Raw genomic sequence first — 25,091 nt, 5'->3', positions numbered from 1 at the left:
CTATATACTCTTTGGCCACCCCCTTGGCACGGAGAAGTTCCCAGGCCAGGGATGGAACCTGTGCCACAACAGCAACGCTCACCACAGCAATGACAACACTGGACCCCTGACCCACTGAGCCACCAGGTAACTCCTCTCTATATATTTTAAAAATATGATTAAAATTAAAAGACACAGCAAAAAAATTTTAAACACGTAATTTTATAATTCCAGCATCCAGAAAAAAAATTGGAATAACATTCAAAAATAACCAAAAATGTGTTATACACTTTTACTTTTCTCTAGTAAAAGTACTGTGGCTCTTGCTCTGTGGTAAAAGATTTAGAGCAACAGTTTTTTTGTTTTTTTGCTTTTTCTTAAGGGCCGCACCCGCAGCATATGGAGGTTCCCAGGCTAGGGGTCCAATCGGAGCTGTAGCCACCAGCCTATGCCACAGCCACACGGGATCCAAGCCACATCTTCGCCTACAGCACAGCTCATGGCAATGCCAGATCCTTAACCCACTGAGTGAATCTGGGATTGAACCCACATCCTCATGAATGCTAGTCGGGTTCGAACCCGTGAGCCACAAAGGGAACTCCTAGAGCAACAGTTTTGATGAGGGCCCATAGGCTAATTTTTTTTTTTTTTTTTTTTATGGCTGTACCCACAGCATATGTAAGTTCCCAGGCCAGGGACTGAATCCAAGCTGCAGCTGTGGCAGAGCTAGATCCTTTAACCCACTGTGCCAGGGAACAAACCCGCACCTCCATAGTGACACAAGCCACTGCGGTTAGATTCTTAACCCACTGAGTCATGGCGGGAACTCTCGCGTGGCCTGTTTTTAAAGCTGCATTGCATAACACTGAAGGGCTTACATATGTAGCAATCCTTTCCTAATGTACATTTTGGTGGCTTCCCATTTGTGACGATAAGATGCTGATCTGAACAGCCTAGTACTTTGTGTGCTTGTCCTATCACACCTTAGGTTACATTTCTGGAATTGAATCTGCCATGTCAAACATCTTTTTTTTTTAAGTTTTAGGTTTAATCTTCTCTGTATCTTCTGCCACTTAATGCCCTGCCCTGTAGTGAAGCCCATTTTCCTCTCTCTTTGGATGAAGACTGAAACTCAGTGAGGTCACTGCCATCAGGTAATAGCCATGCTGCTTGTCACGCAATGCTCCTTCACCACCTGAAGGGGGAACTCAGAGCCAAAGGTAAGGAAAGGCTGTATTTAAAACCTCTGAAAAGCCAGAATCTAAGTACCCCACTCAAACTTCCTTTTCCTGGAACTCCCCCTTGGAATTACATAAACATCAGACATCAGGGGAGAGGGGTCAGACTGCAGTAGTCATTTCCAACCAGGTCCCACTCATCAGTCACAAGTTTCCTGGGGCCACACCCAGGGACCAAGACATGAATGCAAGTCTGTTTATCATCTAAAATCCAAATCTCTAACAAAAATTAGATGACAACTTTCATATGCCTCAGGTACAGCCCTAAAAAGACCAAAAAAAAAAAAAAAAAAAAAAAAGAAAGAAAGAAAGAGAGAGAAGTGCAGAGTTTCACAGGAAGAGAAGGATTAGGCATGCTTCAACCTAGGGACATGGGCTATGGGACTCAGTTGGGAGCAAAATGGCAATGACTCAGAGCTCAGCCTAGAAGTTGGACTCAAAGGCTAAGACCTAGTTTCTTTTTTTTTTTTTTTTGTCTTTTTTTTTTTGCCATTTCTTGGGCCGCTCCCGCGGCATATGGAGGTTCCCAGGCTAGGGGTCAAATCAGAGCTGTAGCCGCAGGCCTACACCAGAGCCACAGCAACGTGGGATCCGAGCCACGTCTGCGACCTACATCACAGCTCACGGCAACGCCAGATCCTTAACCCACTGAGCAAGGGCAGGGATCGAACCGGCAACCTCATGGTTCCTAGTCGGATTCGTTAACCACTGCGCCACGACGGGAATTCCAAGACCTAGTTTCAAACTGGGCAGCAAGCTCTTGAATTATAAAGAAGTGTCATCCAGTTGAGCAAGAAATTCCAAAAGTTATTCACGAAAATAACTCACTATAGTTTGAGATATTTTTCCCGTTAGGCAAGCGTCTTTAATTCCAGGAAGACTAAATTTAAGCATATAAATATGCCTAAGAAAATAAAAAGCATAGTATCTATAATTTTGTGTTAGGAAATCTGTGTGTATGTTTCTTGAACGTGTTTTTATTTATTTATTTTTTTGTCTTTTTGCCTTTTCCTAGGGCCTCTCCTACGGCATACAGAGGTTCCCAGGCTAGGGGTCTAATCAGAGCTGTAGCCACCAGCCTATGCCAAAACCACAGCAACATGGGATCTGAACCGAGTTTGCAACCTACACCACAGCTCACGGCAACACTGGATCCTTAACCCACTGAGCAAGGCCAGGAATCGAACCCGCAACCTCATGGTTCCTAGTCTAATTCATTAACCACTGAGCCACAAAGGGAACTCCATCTTGAATGTGTTTTAATGTTCAAGGGAATTTGGTCTGTTCAGAGTAATGAGTTAGTAAATGAATAATTGGTTTAAGCTCGGATTTTTTTGAAAAAACTTTTTTGGCCATGGGTATGGCATGTGGAAGTTCTGAGGCCAGGATCAAACCCACACCACAGCAGTGACCTGAGCCACTGCAGTGACAATGCGGGATCCTTAACCTGCTAAACCACAAGCAAACTCTTAAGCTTGGGATTTTTAAGTTGGAATTTGACTAAGTTTAAAATCAGTATTTCAGGGAGTTCCTGTTGAGGCGCAGCAGAGGTGAATCAGACTAGTGTCCTTGAGGATGCGGGTTTGATCCCTGGCCTCACAGTGGGTTAAAGATCCGGCATTGCTGTGACCTGTGGTGTAGGTTGCAGACATGGCTCGGATCCCCACATTGCTGTGGCTGTGGTGTAGGCTGGCAGCTGTAGCTCTGATTCGACCCCTAGCCTGGGAACTTCAATATGCTGCAGGTATAGCCCTTAAAAAATGCAAAAAAAATCAGTATTTCAGATGACCAATAAGCATATGAAAAGATGCTCAACATCATTGGTCACCAGGGAAATTCAAATTGAAACCACCATGAGATACTACTACACACCTTTTAGAACAGCTAAAATGAAAGACTGGTCATATCCAGTGTGGGTGAGAATGTGGAGAAACCAGAACTCTTATCCGTTGCTGGTGGGCGGGAATGTAAAATGGTGCAGCCACTTTGGAAGACGGCTGGGCAGTTTAAGTCAAACACACACCTACCACACGATCCAGCCGCTCCGCTCTTACACCTTTGCCCAAGAGAAAAGGAAATACATGCCCATACAAAGACCTGTACACAGAGGCTCAGAGCACCTTTATTTAGAATCGCCAAAAACTGGAAACAACGAAAATGACCAACAAAAGGTGAGTGGAGAAACAACTTGTGGAATTTCCGCTAATGGAATATTACTCAGCAATGAAAGGAACTATTGGTACACACAATATGGACAAATTCCAAAATAATTATGCCGAGTAAATGAAGCCAGACCAAAAAGGAATGCACACTACATGATTCCGCTTCTGGAAAATTCCAGAAATTGCAACCTAATCTATAGTAACAGAAAACAGTTCAGGGTTGCATGTGGGTGAGGGAGGCAAAGAGGAATTGCCAAGGGGCATGAGGGAGGGAGGGATTGCCCAGGGGCGTGGGGATGCTTTGGGATAATCACTGTCCTAATTGCAGTTATGATTTCACAAGTATATGCATATGTCAAAACATAAAGCATACACTTAAAATATGTGCAGTTTATTCTGTCAAAAATACCTCAATAAAGCTGCGTCAATAATAAAACATAAAACAACACAGGAATGCTTAAGAAAAACTGAGTCCATTTAAATTATTAGATTTACAGGAATACTGAAGTATTAAAGATTTTGTTAATCAGACACTTGCAAGTATTAATTAAAGGAAGTTGAACGTCATTCATAAACTCGATCTGGAATTTTCCAATGAGTTAATCTTGCAAATGGATCAGTATTAACCAAAGGGCCCCTTAAAGTGATTGTTAAAATTTTCTAGAATCAAAAAGAGAAAAAAAAAAAAAAAAGAACAGAAAAGATTTGTAGGCTATACTTAAAAGCTAAATGGAAAAGTCTAGCCCTTAAAGAGTGAGTTTTTTTTTGAGTTTGTAACTTGAACAAATTGAAAATCATTTTTTTCAACCAAAGTATCTTCTGAATAATCTTTGCATTACACAAGAAACCACAAGGGGGGGTGTGTGGGAGTGAGATATCATCAAAAATCTCACCCAGACTTGCCACTCGCCAGTCACCCAAAATTCTCCAAGTCACTTAGTCTCTCCAAACCTCAGTTTCTTCATTCATGAGAAGAATATTTTCCAGAATAAGTAATCCACTTAGTATTTAATATTAATCAATGATATACTGATAAACGGCACAGCAGTCAAAGCACTCGGGAGAGGCACACAGCAGTGGGTAAACAGAAAGGATCAGCAGCAGGATATCACGGCTGCTGTGGAAGCTGCAGCCTTTCCCAGACCCAGGGCTGACCAGTGACAGACACGCGAAAGGTGACATACGGATCCTCAGACACTAAGCATGACTCAGCACAGCCACATCATGGAATTTTCCCGAGGCCTCAGGCGGGGACGGATGTCGGTCAGGAGAGGAGCTGCCACATGTGGAGTCTGGCCCCATTCCACATACAGCTGGTGGAAACGTACGCGAGCGGCCTTGGCATCCCAGCCCCCCTCCTGCTTCTCTGGCCTGCAGGCAGATCAGGAAAAAGAGGTGAGGGGCGGGGGGCCGTGGGGTTGAGCTGACCCAGAGGCTTCATCCACCTCCCTCCAGGGTCACCAAGGAGACAGAAGGAGGACAGGGGAGGGCAGGGACCTTCAATGGCAGAGTCTTAGTGACCGTAACTAAGCAAAGCTCCAGGGACTGAGTGGGACTTCAGGACTGAGGAACCAAACATGCTTTAACTAATTAGACGACCTCGGAGAAGGGGGCCCTTCCTGGCAACTAAATTTCCCTTCCTAGTGATGGATTTGGGGAAGACATGCAATAAAAGATGACGCTCTGAGGAAAAGGGGGAGGATCAGAATCTTGGATGCTGCTAATTGGCCTTCCCTGGGCCCCCATTTCTCAGCTCCACAAGAGAGTTGCTTTGGGGAGCCTCCCGCCAGTGGCCCCCTCTCCTCCTCACAGGGATGCCAGGAAAAGGAGCAATGCTCAGCTCTATCAGCCCGGACAGGAGGTGGAAACTTTGCGGAGGGTGGGGTCTGTCAAAGGTCCGGAGCTGTCTCCACCGTCCCCACCTGCCGTACACTCGGCCCGCCTTTCCCAGCAGACTCACTCCCAGAGTGGAAGACGGCCACTGCTGGCCCAAGACCTGGGACAAGCAAGGGCGATGGAACATCTCGGAGAGGAAAACGGCTTCTGGCTCCGGAGGGGTCACCCGAGAAAAATCCCCAAACAAAGGAGTCCTCATGCTGAGCACTGGACCTGAGCTCTGGGCAGTTGTCCCCGAGCCACACAGTTCCCAGGGCACCTGGCTGTGAACCGGGGGTAGCAGCTGGCCTGCCTGTGGTGGAGGGAAGAGCGGATCAGTGTCTGAAATGCAGGCGGGACACGAGACAGAGCCAGCATCATGTCCAGCTGGGACGCTCTCCCCAGCCAGCCGCCAGAGACAGACGGGACCTTCGGGTGGACACCGGTCACGAGCGCCTCGCTTGGCATTCAGGCTGAGATGCCCTGGGCTCAGCGCGATCAGCAGAGTTTCCTGTGCGAGGGGAGACCTTAGCACAGGAGGTTTACAGGGCAGCACTGGCACACAGAACAAGCTATGTCGGGGAAGGAGGGACAAGTCAGCCTTCAGCCCTTCGTCACCGTGACTCCCAAGGCTGAGCGTCACTGTCTGGCACGCGGGTCAAGTGCTCTCCCAGCCAGTGGACAGAGCCACTTCCTGAGCCCAGCGGCCTGCTCTCCACACTGACTCAAGGGGTCTTCTCAGAGGCCGCCCTGCCCTGCAGATGCTTCTTGCGGACCTGGGGGGGGGCCCCAGCCCTCACCCCCTATAGGCGAGGCCCTTCCAGAAGTAGGGCCTCCTGCTGAGGCTGGCCAACTGCTTTCCCGTGAAAACCCAGACAAGCAAGAGAGTTGGGAACAGACAAAGACGGCTTATATTTTCCAGAAATCAGAGCTTGGCCCTTTTTTATTTATTGTGCTCCGGAACTGACGAGCCAGGCTGCTAAGCTCTACAGCAGATGCTCCTGAAGGCGACCCACATGCATCCCACTGACCTGGATCCAGGCCCAGGACTTACCCTCAGCGTTCTGTCAGCTCTCGGAAGGCAGGTGCTACCTAAATAGAGAGAGGAAAAGCATTACCCTTGTTTCTCTCCACGCATTCCCCAGAGAACCCAGGTGGGGCCGGCACAGACCAAGAACCCAGAGAGGAACTGCTGCTTTGCTGCCCCTCATCTGGGGGGCGGGGGACCAGGCCAGCGCCACGCCGAGGGCACCCCAGCTCTGTCGTCCAGCTGCCTGGGCTCCATGCTTGCTGCTCTGCCCTCCCCCGCCCCCCCATCCCAGAACCACTCAAAACTTGTTTCAACTGTGACAAGGGTATGACAAGACCCGCCATGTGGGACGGTCCCCAAGGAGGTAACCCACTCAAGGCACAGGTGCGTCTGGAATGCCTGGTACGGAGGATGCGCGCAGACATCAGCCAACGTGCTTAGTGGGGAGCATTTAAGGAAAACCTTTTTCTGCCACCAGCTACACAAGAACAAGAAGTTCTAGAAACTGTTCTTGCTTTAACTGAGGGGCTTTGTCTTCCTGCCAGCCTCCAGCCAGCCCCAGGCCCATTTTCTCTGCAGAGCTGTTCCCAATCCTCCAGGAGCCACCTCCCCTCTGATTCTCTGCTCCTGGTTCCTGTCTTGCTCTAATTTGTCCTGACACAAATTAAGCTGGTGTATCTATTTCCTCAGATCCTCTCCTACAGAGACCCCACCACACGCACACGCACACACGCACACCCCGTGTCTGGACCCACCGGAGCCCAGTTGGTGGTGTGGGACCACTTAGCATTTACAGCCTGTTTGTTTTTGAAAGGCCACACCTGTCCGTCAGCTCAAGCCACTGGTCAATGAAGAGCAAAATAAGAGATACAGGCCAGCAAACCACCCAATGAACTAAGTCTCTGTTCTGAGAAAACCAGTTGCCTTGGTACATTATGTCAAGGATGCAAATGAATGTTTGAGGCATTCAGTTCAGAACATGTTCCCGAGCGCGCCCTGCATAAAGCACCTCGCCAGAAGGCACAGGCCCTGCTCCCCAAGTTCCAGAAAGCAAGGTGCTGGGGGCTAGTTAATAGAGGTTAGGGAGCCAGGCGGGAACCCTGCGGCTGCCAGCTTGCAGCCACAGCCCCTTTCCTAGCTGCGTGGCTCCGAGCGACTCGTTTCACCCACGGTTTCCCATCTGTAAACAAGGAGCTAGCGGTGCTTTTGTGGCAGGGCTGCTGTGATCATCAAATACTACATAAAGGGGGCTTAGCAAGGTCCCCGCCACCACAGAGTAAGAGCTCAACAAAGGTTGGCTTTTCTTATGAATAACAATAAATCATCACTTATCATAATTAATATAAAAGAATAAACCCACATCCAACAGAATAGATACGGCAAGGCTTAATGCAGGAAAGCCTGAGAGCAATTTTTTCTTTTTGGCCTCGCCCTCAGCACGTGCAAGTTCCCGGGCCAGGGATCGAACCCGCACCACAGCAGCAACAATGCCAGGTCCTTAATCTGCTGAGCCACAGAGGAACTCCCCTGAAAAGTAATCTTGACAGGACAAGATAAAAGGAAAAGTCCTGCAGAGAACAAGGTCACCAGGAACAGGAGGCAGCAGAGGAAGGACAAGGAGAAGGGAGTTTCCGGGCACCAGAGACTAGTCTCAGGTGAGGCTGAGGCAGAAGAGGGTACCTGTGAGGTCAAATGGAAGAAAAAGCCCAACAGATGGGCTCCTATCTTCTCATCAGTGAGAGGAAATGGTTTACTCTCTTCGTCCTTTCCCCGCCTTCCACTGCCAGGCCCCTTGACAGCTTGGCAAAGCATCCGCAGCGGAGACAGAGGGGAGGGGAGGGGAGGGGACGGCCAGGCAGACCCAGGTGAGGCTTCAGAGAGGGGGGGGGAAACGGCCCGCTTCCGTGAGGGATGCCTCCGGGAGAGAGACGGGCCCCCGGACAGGCACCCTTTCTGGATGTGGGAGGTGGGCCCTGTTCAGAGAGAGCAAGATGCTCTTGGGAGGCCTCCAAAGGGAAGGCCGGCACTGGTCCTCAGGAGACATGTTCTCCCGCGGGAGGCTGGGTCCAGCTAGCGTGCTAGGCAGACATCTGGACAGTCGGTGCCTGCCCAGGCCTCCCTCCCAGAGGCTCTGACACATGACAGTCACCCCTATAGCTCCTGAACATGCTGCCGCTTGGAATGAGACCTGCGTGCGCAGGCCAGCCCTGCCCCTGTTCTGGCACCTCCGTGAGCATTGTTAGGACAGGCACGGAACACAGCACCGGGGGTGCTGGAAGCCAGACGAGAGCAAGCAAGGCAGAGGACAAAACAGGGCAAACCGCCTGCACTGGCACGTCACAGGTGGGAGGGGACACCCAATGGGGTTACAACACCAAGGCAAAGCTCTCCGAGAGGTGATCCTGGGGGCGAGAACCGAGGCAGCTGGCTTCAGCAGGGAGATGGGGAAGCAGGATCAGAGCGGACAGTGGGGTAAACTGCGGAAACTTTGAATGGTGGCCAAAGTCAATTCAACAAGTACATACTGAGCAACCACAGTGAACAAAGCCCTTCCCGCAGGGCAGAGCAGCCACTAAGAAACTTCTCACGAGGACACCTGCTCACAGCCGCTCACTAGAAGGCAAAAAACAAACTGTGGCTCAGGCCCGCTTGCTGGGCCTTCAGAGCCCAACCAGGCACCTTAACACCTTGGGACCCCATCTCTCGCCCGACTTACCCGCCCCTTAGCAAGTGCCCTCGCCTCGTTACTTCTCCATGGAGACATCTGCGCAGTGACCCACCAAACTTCTCACACTCAACTGGGAAGTGCTATTCCCTCGGCAATCTCCTTCCACCTTCCTCAGCCGCCTTCTGGTAGGTTCCAGTCACTTAAAACTCACCTGTACTCCATCATAAAAACTTGACTGTTTAAATCCAATCAATCACTGCTTCTTCACTGTCAGCTGGCAGAACCAAGAGGCTCACAACTCGATTCATCCCTAAAACCTTCTCCAACCCATGCCAGGTTCTTCTCCCCTCTCCCCGGCTTTAGTGTGTATTTGGCTCTGATGTGCCAGCCTCTGTGGAACTTCCTCATCCATGTCCCCCTCGGCCACATGTCACCTCCCGATACCAGCTCTCTACAGACATCTGCGGCATGCTGAACTGCTGCTTACGTTCCCTTTCTTTTCCTCTCCCTCAACCAGTCTGTTGGCAATTCCAGAACACCTCGTCTCCCAGGTCTTTGTTCAGCACCCAGTTTAGGATCCTGAGCACGACAGGTATGCAAAGAATACAGTTAAGACCCCAAGAGTTAAGAGAGTTCCCTGGTTGTCTAGTGGTTAGGATTTGGTGCTCTTCACCCCTACAGCCCGAGTTCCTTGATCTTGGAACTGAGATGCCACATCAAGCCACTGCATGCAGTGGCAAAAAAAAAAAAAAAAAAAAAAAGGCATTCAAAAGTTTAGATGAAGAGCAGGCAAGCAGAGAAGCTGTAGCTGTAAGAGAACAGAAATGCTGAGCACATCCACCCCAGCACAAGTATTTGCATCACAGGCAGGAGAAGTGGGGAGGCCAGGGCTGCTGGTAGCAGTGGGTATGGGAGCGATGGGAAAGCAAAGACGATATTTGCCAGATCACAACCAGGGAGGTTCTGGTTGTGATCTGGCAAATATCGGCATCTCTTTGAGCCTCAGTTTTCTCAGTTGCAGAATGGGCATCCCTGCCCTACTCTTTCTCACAAAGTGAATTGTAATCGGATTTTTAAGACCGTCAAAGCTTCCAGGGACTTAGGGACCTGGCCTAGCCTCAGCCACTTGTGAGATGAGGAAAAGGGTCCCCAGAGGTGAACCAACTCACTCAAGTACACGAAGCTAGATGTGCTGGAAGGAACCTGTATGGCAGGGCCTCAAAGCCAGGGCTTCCACTCCGTGCCCAGGAGGGCATTTCCCGGAGGGCCAGCTGCTCCTCATTGCACTTTGGAAACTGCTAAAACTGCAGAAATAACGGGCTGAGCCCAGCCCCACCTCCTAATCATCGCTTCTGGGCACTTCTAGATTCCTCCTCTGAAACGAAGGGGAATTACAAGAATGCTGCCCGGGGTTACTAGGAGGATCCTGGGGGAAGTGGAGCGCAGGCACTTGGAACATGGAAAACCCTAGCCTTACACGCCACCGCTTTCTTGAGAGCTGAGCAACTGCCCGTAGGATGGGCAACCCCTGGGCTTCGGATTCTGATAGACTTGGGCTCGAGCCCTCAGGCACCTCGCGCGAGGCTTTTGTGGGCTCCACACGTCAGTTTCTCCATCTGCAAAATGGGCCGGAGAGCGAGAATAAAGCCGCCGGCGGCCCTCAAGGGTGCGGGGCGGACGAAGCCAGGCTGCGCTCGCGCGGGAAGGATGCTCCCGGGGCAGCGGGCCGGGAGGACCGGGGAGAGGGGCCCCCGGGCGGGGCGAGGAGCGGGGGAACTCGCGCAGACAGTCCCCCGCCGGAGGGGGAGGGGAGGGGCGGCGCGCGCCGCGTCGCGTCGCGTCGCGCACCGCCCGCCGCCGTCTTCTCCAGTCGTCACTCGTGGAGCCCGCGCGCCTGGGCGCGCGCGACCCTTACATAAGCGTCCCCCGCGGCAGCGCCGGCGCACGCCCACCCGCTCCGACCCGCTGCGGGAAGAGGAAGGTGCTCAGCGCCGCCGGCACTCACCTCCTCGCTGCCGCCGCAAGTCGTCGCCACCGCCTCTACAGCCGCTGCCTCCACTGACAGGGAACAGCTGCGGTCTCCGCGCAACCGAACTTGCTGCAGTCCTCGTCCCGCCTTACGGACTTTCTATTGGCTCAGGCAGCCCAACCCCTCCTGTTATTGGACAGCGTCGCCTGTCACTCTCCGCTCCCTGCTCCGGACTCCTCCTTACGCCCTCCTGCCCGTCACGTTTAAGCCTTGGCGCCCCACGTCAGCCCCGCCCCTCGCATCCCCGGCGGGACCCTGGATTGGTGGCCAGGCTGGGGGAGCCCGCCCCTGGCGCACCACCGCCTACTCCCTTGTCTCCAGAGCCCCACGTGGGCCGCACAGCCCTGGCCGCTGCCCGCAATAGGCGGAAGTGTCCGACCTCTGACAGGCTGTGATTGGCTGTTGGCGGGGGTGGGGACGTGCGATCCATTCACCCGAGTAGCACGTGTTTCCCAAAGCCGCAAGCATAACAGATCGCACCCGGGCTTAGGGATCCTGGCTAGACGCAGATGCAAGCGAGTGGATGATGGAGAAGAGATTGGAAGAAAGGGTTTGCGAAAGGAAGGAGGAAGGATATGGCGCTTGTGCCATACGGGTTTGCGCGATTGTGTCCTTTAGCAGCTGTGGGAGTGGTGATGATAGGAGTCTCTGTGTGACCTTGGCCAAGCAATCTCACCTCGCAGAGCCTCAGTTTCCTAATCTGTAAATTGAAGCCACTCAGGGCCTAGAGGGTTTAGAAGGCTTGGTTGAACTGAAAGCTTCATAAATTGGGCCCTGCGCCAACCAGGGGATGCGGGAATGTCAAAAGCAAACCAAAATTTCTACCTCCCAATGAGAAAAGATAGGTGTTACATCAGATGGTAATCTAGACAGGAGAAATCACCTGCTTCCAGACAATTGGGAGGATTAAGGACTCTGAGAACATCTTGTTAACTAAAAATTGATTATTGAGTGCAGAAAGCAGTTACAGCTCCCTTCTCTTCTCTGACTCTGTGTGTCTATTGCGTTTGTCCTTCCGACTTCCTTGTCCTTCCTTCCATGTATCTGAATGAACTCCAACCCGGGTCATTCCAACACAGCTATTTTAGTACCAGAACAAGGATTAAAATTCAAATTTTCCAGATTCATGTATTCATTCGCGTACCAAACACCTCTTCAGCACCTACTATGGGCCTGGTGCTCTGCCAGAGACCAGGTGAAAACAACTTAGCCTCTGCCATCACGTCATAGAGCTCACATTCTATTAAATGTCCAAGTCCCAAGGACTTTCTGCTTCACAATCGTCTTTATGCAGGAAAGACAAAGCTGTGTGACTTTGGGCAGGTGCCCTCCCTCTCTGGACGAAATTTCTTCATGAAAGGGACTGGGCTGGATGGACACCGAGTCTGTCATTTACTTGTCCCTATTGCTTTTCCAGTGTGTGTGCCTATCTTGTGACTTCAACACTTTCTGTCTGTATCTTATCTCCCTGATGTGCATCTGTGAGATGTCAGAAAAGGCAAGACCCTGCTCTAGGGCTGACCAAGGTACAGAAGCTGTTAAGTGTCAGTGTGAGCAGATAAGGTAGGGAGCCCCCACAGAAAGGGAACCAGACATGGCTTTCTTGACATAAGAGAAGCCATTTTTGGCTTAAGCCGGTTTGTGATCTAAGCCTGGCCACAATGCTCGCCCTGAAGAAGTACCAGTAGTAGTAAGCTCAAGGGAACAAGCACTGTTATCAGGCAAGAGCTGTAACAATAGCAAAGACCACAAATCAGTTGTAAATTTCCAGTTCTGTTTCAGTGATAAAGATTAGCCTGAAGCACTTTCTTGAGCTGTTGGGCTGAACCTAAACACCCCCTCCCCACCCCAGGCTCTAAACACTAAGTCAACTGGAACCTAACTCGGTTAACCTTTGCTTCAATTCTTTGCTGAATTGTCCTCTGCTCAAGCCCCTTCATGAATATGCATGTACCCTTATCTTAAAACTTCCCCAGTTCTTCTGTTCGGGAAGACACCGCCTTAGGAAAGATCCCCAGTGTTCTCCTTACTTGCTGCGTGTAATACAGCCTTCCTTCTCCTGATCTTTGGCTTGGTTGTGTCTTTGGGTTCAACATCCCTCAAGAGGCAAAGCCAGTTTTCCTGAACATCAGCTCAGTCCCAGCCAGTCCCTGTGACATCCGGAGTCTGGAGCAGAGGGCAGGTGGCTCCACTCCAGTTCAGGTGACTCCCATGTCAACAACACTAGGGAGAGGTCTGAAGAAGCTAGTTAAGAAGTAGAAGAGAGACAGCTGTGAACAAACATAGTATGACTTTTGGACAGTTAGCTCAAGCACATGAATTAGTTCAGGTTTGATGTTTGATGAAACAAGACACCTCTCCATCCAGGCTCTGTCCTACCTCCAGGCTGAGTTCCCCGGGAGGACAAAGCTGAGAGGGGTATCTCAAACTGCCCAGGCAAAAGCCTGGCTGGGGAGTCCAGTGTGGCTAGAAGAGGCATTTCTCAGTGCGGGCTTCTGTAACACTAGTGACAGAATCTCCTTGGGACAAGGTGCTAGGGGCTGAGCCCCACCCCTTGACTCTTATACATATTAGCCACCAACTCAGAGGTCTTAGAATCACCGGTAGAACACCACTGAGGTCCATTTCTGGAAAACGAGATCCCGTTTGTTGCACTGCTAATTTGCGGGGACGGGGGGCGGGGGGGTTGTTTGTTGTTCTCTTTAGGGCTGCACCTGCATCATATGGAATTTCCCAGGCTAGGGGCTGAATAGGAGCCGCAAGGCCGGGGATCAAACTCACATCCTCATGGACATGATGTGGGAACCACAATGGGGGACTCCTGCACAGCCAGTTTTAGCAGTGCTCCAAATGGTCCTAAAGTGGGTCAGTATTGAGACCCACTGAGACGCCTAAAGAAGACTTCCTTGATTTTTTTGGCTATGCCCATGGCATATGGAAGTTCCCTGGCCAGGGATTGAACCCACACCACGGCAGCGACTTAAGCTGCCGTGAAAACGCAGGATCCTTAACCTGCTGTGATGATAGTGAGAAATAAAACATTGCCCTCTCAGTAACCAAGGGATGTCAGAATCATCAGCAAGTGTAGCCGCCTCCTAGGGCAAGCTGGTGCCCCCGAGGGAATGCAGGAAGGAAACAAGGAACACCTGCCATCTAGTGACCCTCAAACTGCAGAACCCTCAGGATGTGAAAACGCAGGATATTGGCCCCTGATAGCTGAGGTGCGTCTCAAAGGAATGATTTCAGTGAGCCCAGCTTCTGGCATCTTCCCATACAAGGAAAAGCGCTAGATTCCTTAACCTGAGATATCTAGTTTTCTTTTTTCTTTTCTTTTTATTTACTTATTTATCTTGGGCCTCACACGAGGCAAGCCAAAGTTCCCTGGGGCCAGGGTTCCCATGCCACGGCAGCTACAACACTGGATCTTTTTTCTTTTTTCCTTCCTTCTTTTTTTTTTTTTTTTTTTTTTTTCCCTTTTTCTCTTTAGGGCTGCACACTTGGCATATGGACATTCCCAGGCTAGGGGTCGAATTGGAGCTGAAGGTGGCCTACAACACATCCACAGCAACTCGGAATCCAAGCCACACATGCGACCTATACCCCTACATTGCAGCATCCTTAACCCACTTAGTGAGGCCAGGGATCGAACCCATATCCTCATGGATACTAGTCGGGATCTTTAACCTGCTGAGCCACCAGGGAACTCCTAGTTTTCTTAACAGCAATCTTTTGTTCCAACTACCTGCTCTTTGTTGCTAAACTCTTATATATCCCGGCTTCCCCCTCTCCTCCTCAGATCAGTTTTCTCAGGGTCACTAGAGATGCTGCCTCCCAGGCTTAAGTCCTCAGTTTTGTCCACCGAATAGAATGCAATTCTCAATCTTTAGCTTGTGCATATTTTTTTAGCTAACAATAGGAACCCCCTGAGGGGGGCTCTTTTAAAATGGATTCCTGGACCTGCGGCCCCTGTGGAGTCGGATTCACAGGCTGGGGCCAGGAATCTTTTTATCTGATTTATTTTTTAAAACAAGCCCCAACTTGTTAAATTGCTTACTGAAGCCTGAGAAGCTTGAGAAACTTAGCTGAGTTCCTGGGAGATGCAGGGGAAGGTGAGACGGGGCAGACAGGCTGAGCTCAGCCTGCGGAGGGCCAGCTGAGTGGCTGGGGGGCTGGGGGGCTGGGCACAGAGCACAGACGGCAGGGCTCTTGGGGAGGGAGCAGTCCAGGGACAGCTACAGAGCAGCTCAGGTCTCCTGTTAGACTGGGGCATGTCGACCTTATTGCTTCTTAGTAACCATCATTTTTCAGAAAGTTCTTAGTTTGGGGTGCTTTATCTTCTGTACTCCCATCCCCTTCTCACACGTGAACGTCACCTCTACAAAAGTTGAGTTTGGGGAGTTCACTTGCAGTGCAGCAGGTTGAGGATCTGGTGTCACTGCAGTGGCTTGGGTTGGTGCCCTGGCATGGGTTTGATCTCTGGCCTCGGGATTTCCATATACTGTGGGCATGGCCAAAAAAAAGTCGAGTTTGGCACACAGTAGATGCTTAATATATAGTTGGCGAATGAAAGAATGGGAGTCATTGGCCCACACGTGGTGGTTGACAATATGGGCTGAATGGGACTGCCCCCGAGGCTGAGCGGAGTCCAGTAGCGAGAGGAGCCCGGGGGCTGCCACATTTAAGAGGAATGATTGTTGGCCCTGAGATCCCTTCCCTCCGCAGCCATTTCGCAGTAACCAGTAGAGATACAATGATGACGAGGTATCTTCCCCATCCCCAAGCTGCTCCCAGACCTTGGGACACATCAGCTTCAAAGCCCTCCATTTCAGAGTTCCCGCTGTGGCACGATGGGATCAGTGGACTCTCTACAGAGCCAGGATGAAGGTTCAATCCCTGCCAGCACAGCGGGTTAAAGGATCCAGCATTGCTGAAGCTGATCCCCAGCCCTGGCCCAAGAACACCATGTGCCCGAGGGGCAGCCCAAAAAAGAAAAAAAAAAAGCACTCCATTTCAAAACAATGTGGTACTGGGCTAGAGATAAAGGCCAGAGTACTATGGAGTCCAAGGAGGGGCTTCCTAACCTCATGAGAGGGGGCTTGGAGGGCTTCCTGGAGGAGGCATCGTCAAAAAGTACATCCAGCCATACATCCATAAATCAAGAGTTTATCAGGAGAATATACTGGTAGAAAGAATAGTGTACATGGCCCAGGCACAGGCAGGGGGCAGGATGGGGCCAAGGCCTGGAGAGGGTCAGTGAGGACAGCTTGCCAGCAAGTTGAGGAAGCACAGCCTGAGAGGGGGGTGTGGGGCAAGCCAAGAGCAGTTAGGACTGAGAGACGGTAGGCAGAAGTATCCAGGTGGCTTGGGGTTCCCAGATAAAGCCACAAACCCACAAACTGTAGCAGTCGCTATAAATCCAGAAACAGCCCAGCCTTCTGTGTTTACAATTCAGAAGGCCGGGTTTGCCTGAGGATCTCACCAGGACAGATGCCCTGTCCTGAGATAATAAAAGAAAACCACTCTTTTTTTGACCATGCCCCATGGAAAGCAAAATTTCTGCGGGCCAGGGATCCAACCCTTGCCACAGCAGCAACCTGAGCTGCTTCCGTGACAATATGGCTCCTTCACCTCTCAGCTGCCAGGGAACTCCAAAAATCCCCCCCCCCTTTTTTTTTTCCAGTTAACCAAATTCGGACAGTTCAAGCTGGGCCACAGACAGCCTGACTGCTGGCAAGACTTCAGGATAAACCCTTACTGATGGAAAGACAGGGTGGGCACTAGGCAGTGTTGTAAAGCCAGGGTGCCTAGTCACTGCCTGAAAAATGGACACAACAGGAGTTCCTGTTGTGTCTCAGCTTTAACAAGCATGACTAGTATCCATGAGGACATGGGTTCAATCCCTGGCCCCGCTCAGTAGGTTAAGGATCTGGCATTGCTGTGAGCTGTGGTGTAGGTCACAGACACAACTCAAATCTGATGTTGCTGTGGCTGTGGCGTAGACTGTTAGCTGCAGCTTCGATTCAACCCCTAGCCTGGGAACTTCCATATGCCACAGGTACAGCCCTAAAAAATAAAAATAAAAAAAATTATAAACCAGCTTTAACGGAAAAAATAAATATCATTATAAAATAAAATATATATATATATATATATAAAGGAGTTCCTTCAGGCGTTGCTGTGAGCTGTGGTGTAGGCTGCAGATGTGGGCTGGATCCTGCGTTGCTGTGGCTGTGGCGTAGGCCGGCGGCTACAGCTCCAATTAGACCCCTAACCTGGGAACCTCCATATACCGCAAGAGCAGCCCAAGAAATGGCAAAAAAAAAAAAAAAAAAAAAGAGTTCCGGTCATGGCGCAGGGGAAACGAATCTGACTAGGAACCATGAAGTTGTGGGTTCAATCCCTGGCCTTGCTCAGTGGGTTAAGGATCTGGTGTTGCCGTGAGCTGTGTTGTAGGTTGCAGACGCAGCTTGGATCCTGCCTCTGTGGTTGTGGTGTAGGCTGGCAGCTACAGCTCCAATTGGTCCCCTAGCTTGGGAACCTCCATATGCTGCGGATGCGGCCCTAAAAAGCAAAAAAAAAAAAAGAATGGACATGACAGCTCTTCTCCGAAGGCTGGAGTTGTGTCTCCGTCTTAAGTAGCAGGGAACCCTCACCGTGTGTGCAGGTGGAGGGACTGGTTCAGGAGCGGCTCCTCTGCCCTTTTTGAAGTGTTTCCCTCCCCCACATCCTCGGGGGGGTTCAGGCCACTCCACCCAGGCTCCTGGGGTGACTCCCACACACAAGCCCAACCCATGATGGGATCCGTACAGGTCGTCACCTCCCACCGCAAAGGTGGCCTTGCTCTAGCAGAGCACAGCGCCAGCACCTCCCCGGGGTCCATACGAAGGCGGCCGCCCACAGGTGGAAGCGGGGGAGGGTTAGATCCTCCTTCTTGCTTCTGGGCCATGGCTCCTCCAGGCCTCCCAACACCCAGGGGTAGGGGTGTGATACCCATTTTGCAAGTGTGGACACTGAGGCTCGGAGAAAGGACATGACCCCTCTCTGGTCACAAAGCTAATCAGGGGCAGAGCTGGGACTGGACCTCCAGCCTCCTGACCCCCCCAGGCTGAGCTCTTTCTGCCCCACTGGCCCCCTTGGTGAAAAAGAGAAGACAAAAATGTTTGGAATTCAGGAGTTCCCGTCAGGGCGCAGCAGAAACAAATCCGACTAGTATCCATGAAGATGCAGATTCGATCCCTGGCCTCGCCCAGTGGGTGAAGGCTCTGGGTTGCCGTGAGCTATGGTGTAGGTCGCAGGTGCGGCTTGGATCCCACATTGCTGTGGATGTGGTGTAGGCCGGCAGCTGTAGCTCTGATTCGACCCCCAGCCTGGGAACCTCCACATGCCACAGGTGCAGCCCCTAAAAAGCAAAAAGCAAAAAGAATGTTTAGAATTCAGATTTCAAAAGAGCTTTGGTTTGAAATTTGATCACTGTCCTCAGAGGCGGAGGGGCCTCGAGCAATTGTTTTCAAGATTTCACACAAGAAGTCTATCTCCTGGGACATGATTATACAGATTATCCGGGCTCCTGCCCAGACTTGTCTATGCAAGGGGCTTGTAATGGACTTAGTAACCGGCATCTTTATTTTTGTTTTTGGCCCGCAGCTTGCAGAAGTTTCCAGGGCCAGATATCAAACACACACCACAGCAGTGACCCGAGCCACAGCACTGTCAAGACCTGGTCCTTTAACTGCCAGGCCACTAGGAAACTCTGTGGTGGTGCTTGTTGTTGTCGTCTTTTGCTGCACCTGAGACACATAGCAGTGCCTGGGCCACGGACCCACACCACAGCTGCAGCAACACCAGATCCTTTAACCCACTGCGCTGGGCCAGGGATCAAACTTGTGCCTCTGCAGTGACTTGAGCTGCTGCAGTTAGACTCTTAACCCACAGTGCCACAGCAAGAACTCATCCATGGTGGGTTTTTTTCTCTCCCCTTTTTAGGGCCGCACCTGTAGCATATAGAGGTTCCCAGGCTAGGAGTCGAAACCGAGCTGCAGCTGCTGGCTCCACCAGAGCCACAGCAACACGGGATCCGAGCCACTCCTGCAACCTACACCACAGCTCACGGCAACGCCGGATCCTTAACCCGCTGAGCAGGGCCAGGGATCAAACCTGCATTCTCATGGACACCGTGTAAGCTTCTTAACCTCCTGAGCCCAGTGGGAACTCCAGTGGTGTTTTTAACAAGGAGAGTTTGGGCACCCTGCCTAGACCTGCTCAGCCCCATTTTACTGATGAGGAAATGGGCTTCCACAGAAGGGGTCACCGTTGATAGTTGTCAAATCCTGCATATTTGAAAAAAAATGCAAGAGCATCTGTATTACCAGCACTATTGCAATTATTGATACATGCTTTGTCTAAACTGCAAATAATTCTCCCCTGATTCCTTGGAGTGCTCTCAGGACCACATCCAGGAAGCCCTAGCACAACGCCTGGCACGGTGTGAGTACTCAGAACACGGGAGTGTCTAGAATCAGCAGCATTATTATTATTTGTCCTATGCCCTTTGTTTGATTTCTCCAAGTAATAAAGTGGCCAAACTCTTGTGCCAAACCTGACAGCCTGGCTTTCTAGCTTCCTGTGGGGAAATGAAAGCCAAAACAATACACCATTGTTGTGAAGTAAAAGAACTAGTTCCCCCCAAGTCATAAACGCTGCTCAGGAGTTCCCACTGTGATGCAGCGGATTAATGATCCGGCTTGTCTCTGCAGAGGCATCGCTTGGATCCCCAGCCGGGCACAGCAGGTTAAGGATGCAGTGTTGCCGCAGCAATGGCATAGGTTGCAGGTGCAGCTCGGATTCGATCCCTAGCCCAGGAATTCCATATGCTGCAGGTGCAACCGAAAAAGAAAAAAAGAAAAAAAAAAAAAAGGTTCTCAGGTAAAGACGTAAATGATCAGTTGAAACACACTCAGTTTTCAATTAAATATGTACAATCGCACAGCCCCTTGCCTCATTTCTCGGGGGACACTGTTCAACCTCTGAAATGGGGCTGCCTCTTCCAATGACTGGGCAGTGGATATTCTTTCTTTCTTTTTTTTTTTGTTTTTTTGTTTTGTTTTGTTTTGTTTTTTGTCTTTTTAGGGCCTTGCCCGTGGCATATGGAGGTTCCCAGCCTAGGGGTCCAATCAGAGCTGTAGCCGCTGGCCTACAGCACAACCACAGCAACACGGGATCCGAGCTGCTTCTGCAACCTACACCACAGCTCACAGCCACACCGGATCCTTAACCCACTGAGTGAGGCCAGGGATCGAACCTGCAACCTCATGGTTCCTAGTCAGATTCGTTAACCACTGTGCCACGAAGGGAACTCCTGGATAATCTTTCTTAATGATGTATTAAATAATGCTTCCTTTTCTTTGATGCCACGGTAGGTTTGATGGAATAAAATATCACCCCCATCTTACAGCTGAGTAACTGTAGGCACAGGAGTTTAGGCTGCTCACTCAGAGCCTGCAGCTCTCACATGAAAGTGCAAGGCTCTCATCTCAGGCAGTCCAGCGGGCTGGGAACCCAAGTCTCACGGGCAAGCTGCCTGTATGATGACTCCACCGATCCTGCCCTCTGGTGGCCATGCCCTTGTGGGAATCCCCTGCTTGGATGCCAACTGGACCTGGTGACTCGTCTTGGAGGAACCGAATGTGGCAAAAGTGATGGGAGGTCAATTCTGAGATTAAGGTCCCTAAAGACCCTGGCTTCTGCCCACCTGCCATCTCTCACCCTCTCACCTGCTGAATCTAACTGAAGCCGGCGGCTCTGATGTGAGCTGCCTTGTGAAGAGCCAACATTTCTGAGACAACAACATTCTGAGACCCTCAGTGCAACAGCCCCAGGGAGCAGGTCCCGCCAACAACCTTGGAAGCAGATCCACCCCCAATCCAACCTGGAGGTGCCTGTAGCCTCCTGATTGAAGCCTGTGATGGACCCTGAGCCAGAGGCCTCAGCTCAGCTGCACCTGGATCCTGGACCCACAGATACTGCGAGTGAGGTCAAACATGAGCATTGCTTTAAGCCACCGTGTTTTGGGGTAATTTCTCACACAGTACCAGACAAGTATCAGTCTCTGGTATGTAAAGCTAAGCATTTACTGTGTCGTGTCCTAGGGACAGAGCTGCTGTCCTAGCTGTCAAGGGACAGGCAGTGTGGCAGGGAAAATCCCCCTGGTGTGACTGTTGCTACTGTGTGTCTAAGGTGGGCTGGAGGGGGACCACCCCCTAACCCAGACTTCAGAGCCGGGTAGGCTTCTGAAGGAGCTGTCACCCAGGGGGGTCTGCAAAGACAGGCAGGTGCCTGTCAGGTGACAAAGACAGGGAAGCAGCGGGAGGGAAGGAGCACATATTTCCTCTGGGTCCTCCGTGGGTTTATGGACTGGGGAAATTGCTGTAAGATTACGTGCTTGGCAGGAGTGTATTCGGCAGCTGTATGTGTGATGCAAGAGCCAGTGATTCACACCCAACACATCTCAGAAGTCTGTGAGTCATCGGTAAGCACTTCCCAGCTCAGACTGCGATGAAGGTGAGGGTTTGGCTGACCTGTGCTGGGGTGAGGCTGCTGAAGGTTGTGTGATGGTTTTGTTGCTTTTCAACCAGGCTCAGGCAGGAGAGGTGGGGCCAGGGTTGGAATAACGATCCCGGTCCCCTCTGGGATGGGCTGACCCAGAGGCTCGGGGGCTTTTTCCTCCATTCTCCTCTTCAGGCTGGCCCTGCCTGTGACTCCTCTGGTGGGGAGCTGAGCCTGGCGGATATTAGGAGCCCTTTCATCCAGGGAAGGCCTAGAAACTCTGAGAGGGGGAAAAAGCCAGGCCAGGCACAGGGGAGGCCAGGGTGAACTTAGAGTTGCAGCCAGCACTTCCCTGACACCAGACAGGGCGTCCCGTGCAGCTCCCTAGACACAGAGGAAGCAGGACCCCGGGTTTCCAGTCCTGCCCCTGCCACCAACACCAGGCCAAGAGGGCAGGTTGCTTAAAGCAAGACCCACCAGGGTGGGAGTCCCGGCTCTGCTGCTTACTGGGCATGCTTAGTCTCTCTGAGCCTCAGTTTCCTAATCTACAAAACGGGAACCTATGCAACAAGGATAACAATGCCCACGTCATAACAATGCCCAAGCCTCCTGACTTCCAACCTGGAAATATCCTGTTGCTTTCTTTTTAAAAAAATTTCCAATTGTAGTAAAAATATACATAAACAGGGAGTTCTCTTGTGGCACAGCGGGTTCAGGATCCCTCATTGTCTCTGTAGCAGCTTGGCACAAGTTGGATCCCTGGCCTGGAAACATCCATATGCTGAGGTTGCAGCCAAATACACACACACACACACACACACACACACACACACATAAATTTTACCATCTTGGCCATTTTTACACATACGATTCAGTAATGTCACACCCACCGCCCTGTTGTACAACAATCTCCAGAAGTTTCTCACCTTGCACAACTGGAGTTCTACAGCCATTAAACACCTTGCCATTCCCCTAGGCCCTGGCAACCACCGTGCTTCTCTCTGTCATGAATCTGACCATTCTAGATTGATTTAAGATTCTGTTTCTTAAAAGCCCCTCTCTGTTTTGCTGTCGAGCCATCCGTTCTCAATGTCAACCAAGTGAGTTTGGCCAGCCAGGGCCACAGGAGTTCAGGGAAGGCCAGTCTTCAGGGTGGAGTGGTCAGGGAAGCCTGCCTGGAGGAGGAGGAGGAGGCGGAAGCCTGCACCCCCTTCCCTGGGAGGTGGAGAGGCAGTGGTCTGGGTGACTCAGGAATGCTTGACCCCGGTGGCCTGCCCTTTGGTTTATGGTGGCCACCTCAGCAGCACCGACCTTTGTCCCCAAGTGAGCTCCTGTCAGTTGGGTGGAGGCACCAGGCCATCTCAGAAGGCCCACAGCTTGCCAAAGGGGCTGGAGCTGTCTCACGGGGCTGCAGCCTGCAGAACCATGGGGACAGGGCTACGCAGCCAGTCCTTGCGAGGACCACGGCCCTCCTACGGCAAGCTCCAGGAGCCCTGGGGGACGCTCCCGGGAGGCCGACCACGGCGGGCGCTGAGCCTCAGGCAGGGCCGTGAGAGGTCCAGGTCCCCAGATGGAGGCCCGGAAAGGCTGGACACCCCCGGTCAGGAGCGGCTGCCAGGGGGTCTGGGGGACACGGAGCAGCTGATTGAAGCTCAGCAAGAAGGCAGCCAGCGGTGGCTGAAGCAGTATCAGCAGGTTTGGCTGAGGGTCTGTGGGTGGAGGGGGGCTGTGGGGCGGGGGGGGAATGAGGAGGGGAGGCCCCAAGAAGAGGGGCCCAGCCACGCAGCAAAGGCTCAGAGGTGGAACACATGGGGCCATAGACCACGAAGATAACAGAACTGTCTGGGGAAGGGGCTGGGGAGAGAGAGAGACCCAAGAACGGAATTTCATAGGGCCCTGAAGGCATTAGGGGTTTATCCCATAGGCACTGGGGAGCCACGGAAGGTTTCAGAACAGGCGAGTGATGTGGTGAGAGCTGCTCCTGAGATGACCCATCTGTCAGTGGGCTGCGTGGGTGGATTTTGCCAGAGGCGCGAGATCAGCCAGTACAATTCCCCCAGGGTTACATCTGGTGCTCCCCTCTCCTCCCAGAAAAGGGGGGATCGGGATTCCCCCCCCCCCCCCCCCCCCCCGTAGGAGCTGCCAGCTCCTGGCTCCTTCCTCCAGGACAAAGGGTGGCTGGCGAGCGGGGCTTCGTCTCTGGGGTCTACCACCACCTCCTGGCTGTAGGAGGAACAACACCGGCAGCCCATCACTCAGTTGAGGGACCCGGCCTTGATCTCTCTCTCCCCTCCTTGTCTTCCAGAAGATAAAGAGGAGGTGGGCGAGCTTTGTCACCAGCTTTCCCAGCGTGACCCTGAGCCGGGCAGCCTCCCCACCGCCCATGCTGGGCACCACTGGCTAAGGATGCTAGAAGCGGTGGGGGCCCTGGTTTGCTGCGCCCGGACGAGAGGGCCGTGCCTGCTGACCTACCTCTTGGCGCCCTCTGGACGGTGGATGGGGCGCCCTCCTCCACGTGGATGACGCCGGCCTTCCTTAGTCAAGGCCTCTGCCACCAGAACAGAGTTCAGTGAAGCCAGACCCGTGGCTGAGAGGCTCTGGCACCTTACCTGGTTCCTGGGCCAGCCCCGCTCCCTTCTCGCCAGTTGTACTGGTGGGCGGGGCGGGGGGCCTCCCTCCTGGACCGTGAGCCCATCCCAGGGGCAAGGACCACCTCCAGGCAGTCCTCACGCCGCGCTCTGTGGCTGAAAGCCCCGACTGTATTGTCGCTTGGATCGTCAGAGTTCCCCGGTGAAGGAAGCGGAAACTGAGGCTGGGGGCGGGGGCGGGGGCGGGGGGGGGGGTCACTGTCTTCGGAGTCTCTGGCCCCACCCACACCCCTACCCAACACTGTGTTGAACTCAGTCATAAAGTTTGCTGAGCCGAAGTTAATGACTTTCCTACTGACCAACCCACCCCCAGCCCTCTGCCCACCCCTGTGGGGGCAGGTGGGGCCCGGCGCTTCCCGGAGAATAGGAAGAAGCACGGGGGGGGGGGGGTCCCCTCTGGTCCCCAGGAGGCTGGACCTCTCCTGCCACTTCTCTTGAGCTTATATTTTCTGTGCTGACCTCAAAGTCAGCTTCGGAGGGCCTGGCTGTCCCCTCCTTGCCTTTGTGCTCACCCGGGTGAGGCAAGGCTCACCTGGAGGGTCAGAGAGGGTGAGGGGCCCACCCAGAACCGCCCAGAGGGGAGGGTCTGACCGCAAAGAGCCTGAGCTCTTTGAGAGACACAGGAATTCCTTGTGGGGTCCCTGGGGCTCTCCTGGCTCAAGCAGGTGCAAGGTCAAAGGTGAGGGAGCAGCTGAAGCATCCTGGTACCGGGGCTGCTCTGGGATGGTGGTGAGGCCTGAGGGCCCAACAGAAGAGGGGAGGCTCCGTGTCCCCAGAGCCCAGGATCCTGGGAGCACCATCCAGGAACAGGAAGGGTCCTGGGAAAATTTTACCCCAGACTGGCTCGGCACCTCCTCTGGGAGCTGCCCAGAAGCTTCCATTCTAATTAGTTACAATCTTTATTTTTATTGACCATGCCC

General features: G+C 52.3%; 2 protein-coding genes and 1 long non-coding RNA gene across 7 annotated transcripts in view; 1 reads left to right on the top strand and 2 right to left on the bottom strand.

Moving 5' to 3' along the window:
• Window positions 1-11,012, bottom strand: part of PC (pyruvate carboxylase) — a 107,323-nt gene extending 96,311 nt beyond the window's left edge. The window contains 2 exon segments of the mRNA NM_001444329.1: window positions 6,309-6,346; window positions 10,958-11,012. The gene's annotated coding sequence lies outside the window, so the exon portion shown is untranslated.
• On the bottom strand, window positions 3,314-11,012 carry LOC100514211 (uncharacterized). 4 transcript variants are annotated; one of them, NR_201374.1, is given in 4 exon segments: window positions 3,314-4,750; window positions 5,302-5,567; window positions 6,309-6,346; window positions 10,958-11,012. It is a non-coding gene; the product is annotated as an uncharacterized LOC100514211 (long non-coding RNA).
• An 8,063-nt stretch (window positions 11,013-19,075) lies between these two features.
• On the top strand, window positions 19,076-24,449 carry C2H11orf86 (chromosome 2 C11orf86 homolog). Of its 2 annotated transcripts, XM_085010741.1 has the most exons (3): window positions 19,076-19,156; window positions 20,398-23,218; window positions 23,829-24,449. In XM_085010741.1, the coding sequence occupies exons 2-3, from the start codon at window positions 22,949-22,951 to the stop codon at window positions 23,925-23,927; spliced, it is 369 nt and encodes a 122-aa protein (XP_084866867.1). In that variant the 5' UTR covers window positions 19,076-19,156; window positions 20,398-22,948; the 3' UTR covers window positions 23,928-24,449. The 2 variants fall into 2 exon arrangements, with proteins under 2 accessions (XP_084866867.1, XP_013842692.1); XM_013987238.3 differs by lacking the exon at window positions 19,076-19,156 and having other exon boundaries at window positions 20,112-23,218; window positions 23,832-24,073.
• The last annotated feature ends 642 nt before the right edge of the window (window positions 24,450-25,091 follow it).

This window comes from Sus scrofa, chromosome 2 (assembly GCF_054392235.1).
Source record: "Sus scrofa isolate SSC_HxYL_T2T_F1_AM1 chromosome 2, Sscrofa_HxYL_maternal_Yorkshire_Landrace_v2.0, whole genome shotgun sequence".
NCBI lineage: Eukaryota > Metazoa > Chordata > Mammalia > Artiodactyla > Suidae > Sus > Sus scrofa.
Note: the sequence above shows the minus strand (reverse complement) of the source record. Positions and strands in the feature narration are given on the sequence as shown.

Excerpts from the sequence above, each read along its gene's own strand:
- C2H11orf86 (XM_085010741.1), top strand. The coding sequence starts at position 22,949 with ATGGGGACAGGGCTACGCAGCCAGTCCTTGCGAGGACCACGGCCCTCC. Across the intron at positions 23,219-23,828 it reads GGCTGAAGCAGTATCAGCAG|AAGATAAAGAGGAGGTGGGC; the intron begins GTTTGGCTGAGG and ends CTTGTCTTCCAG.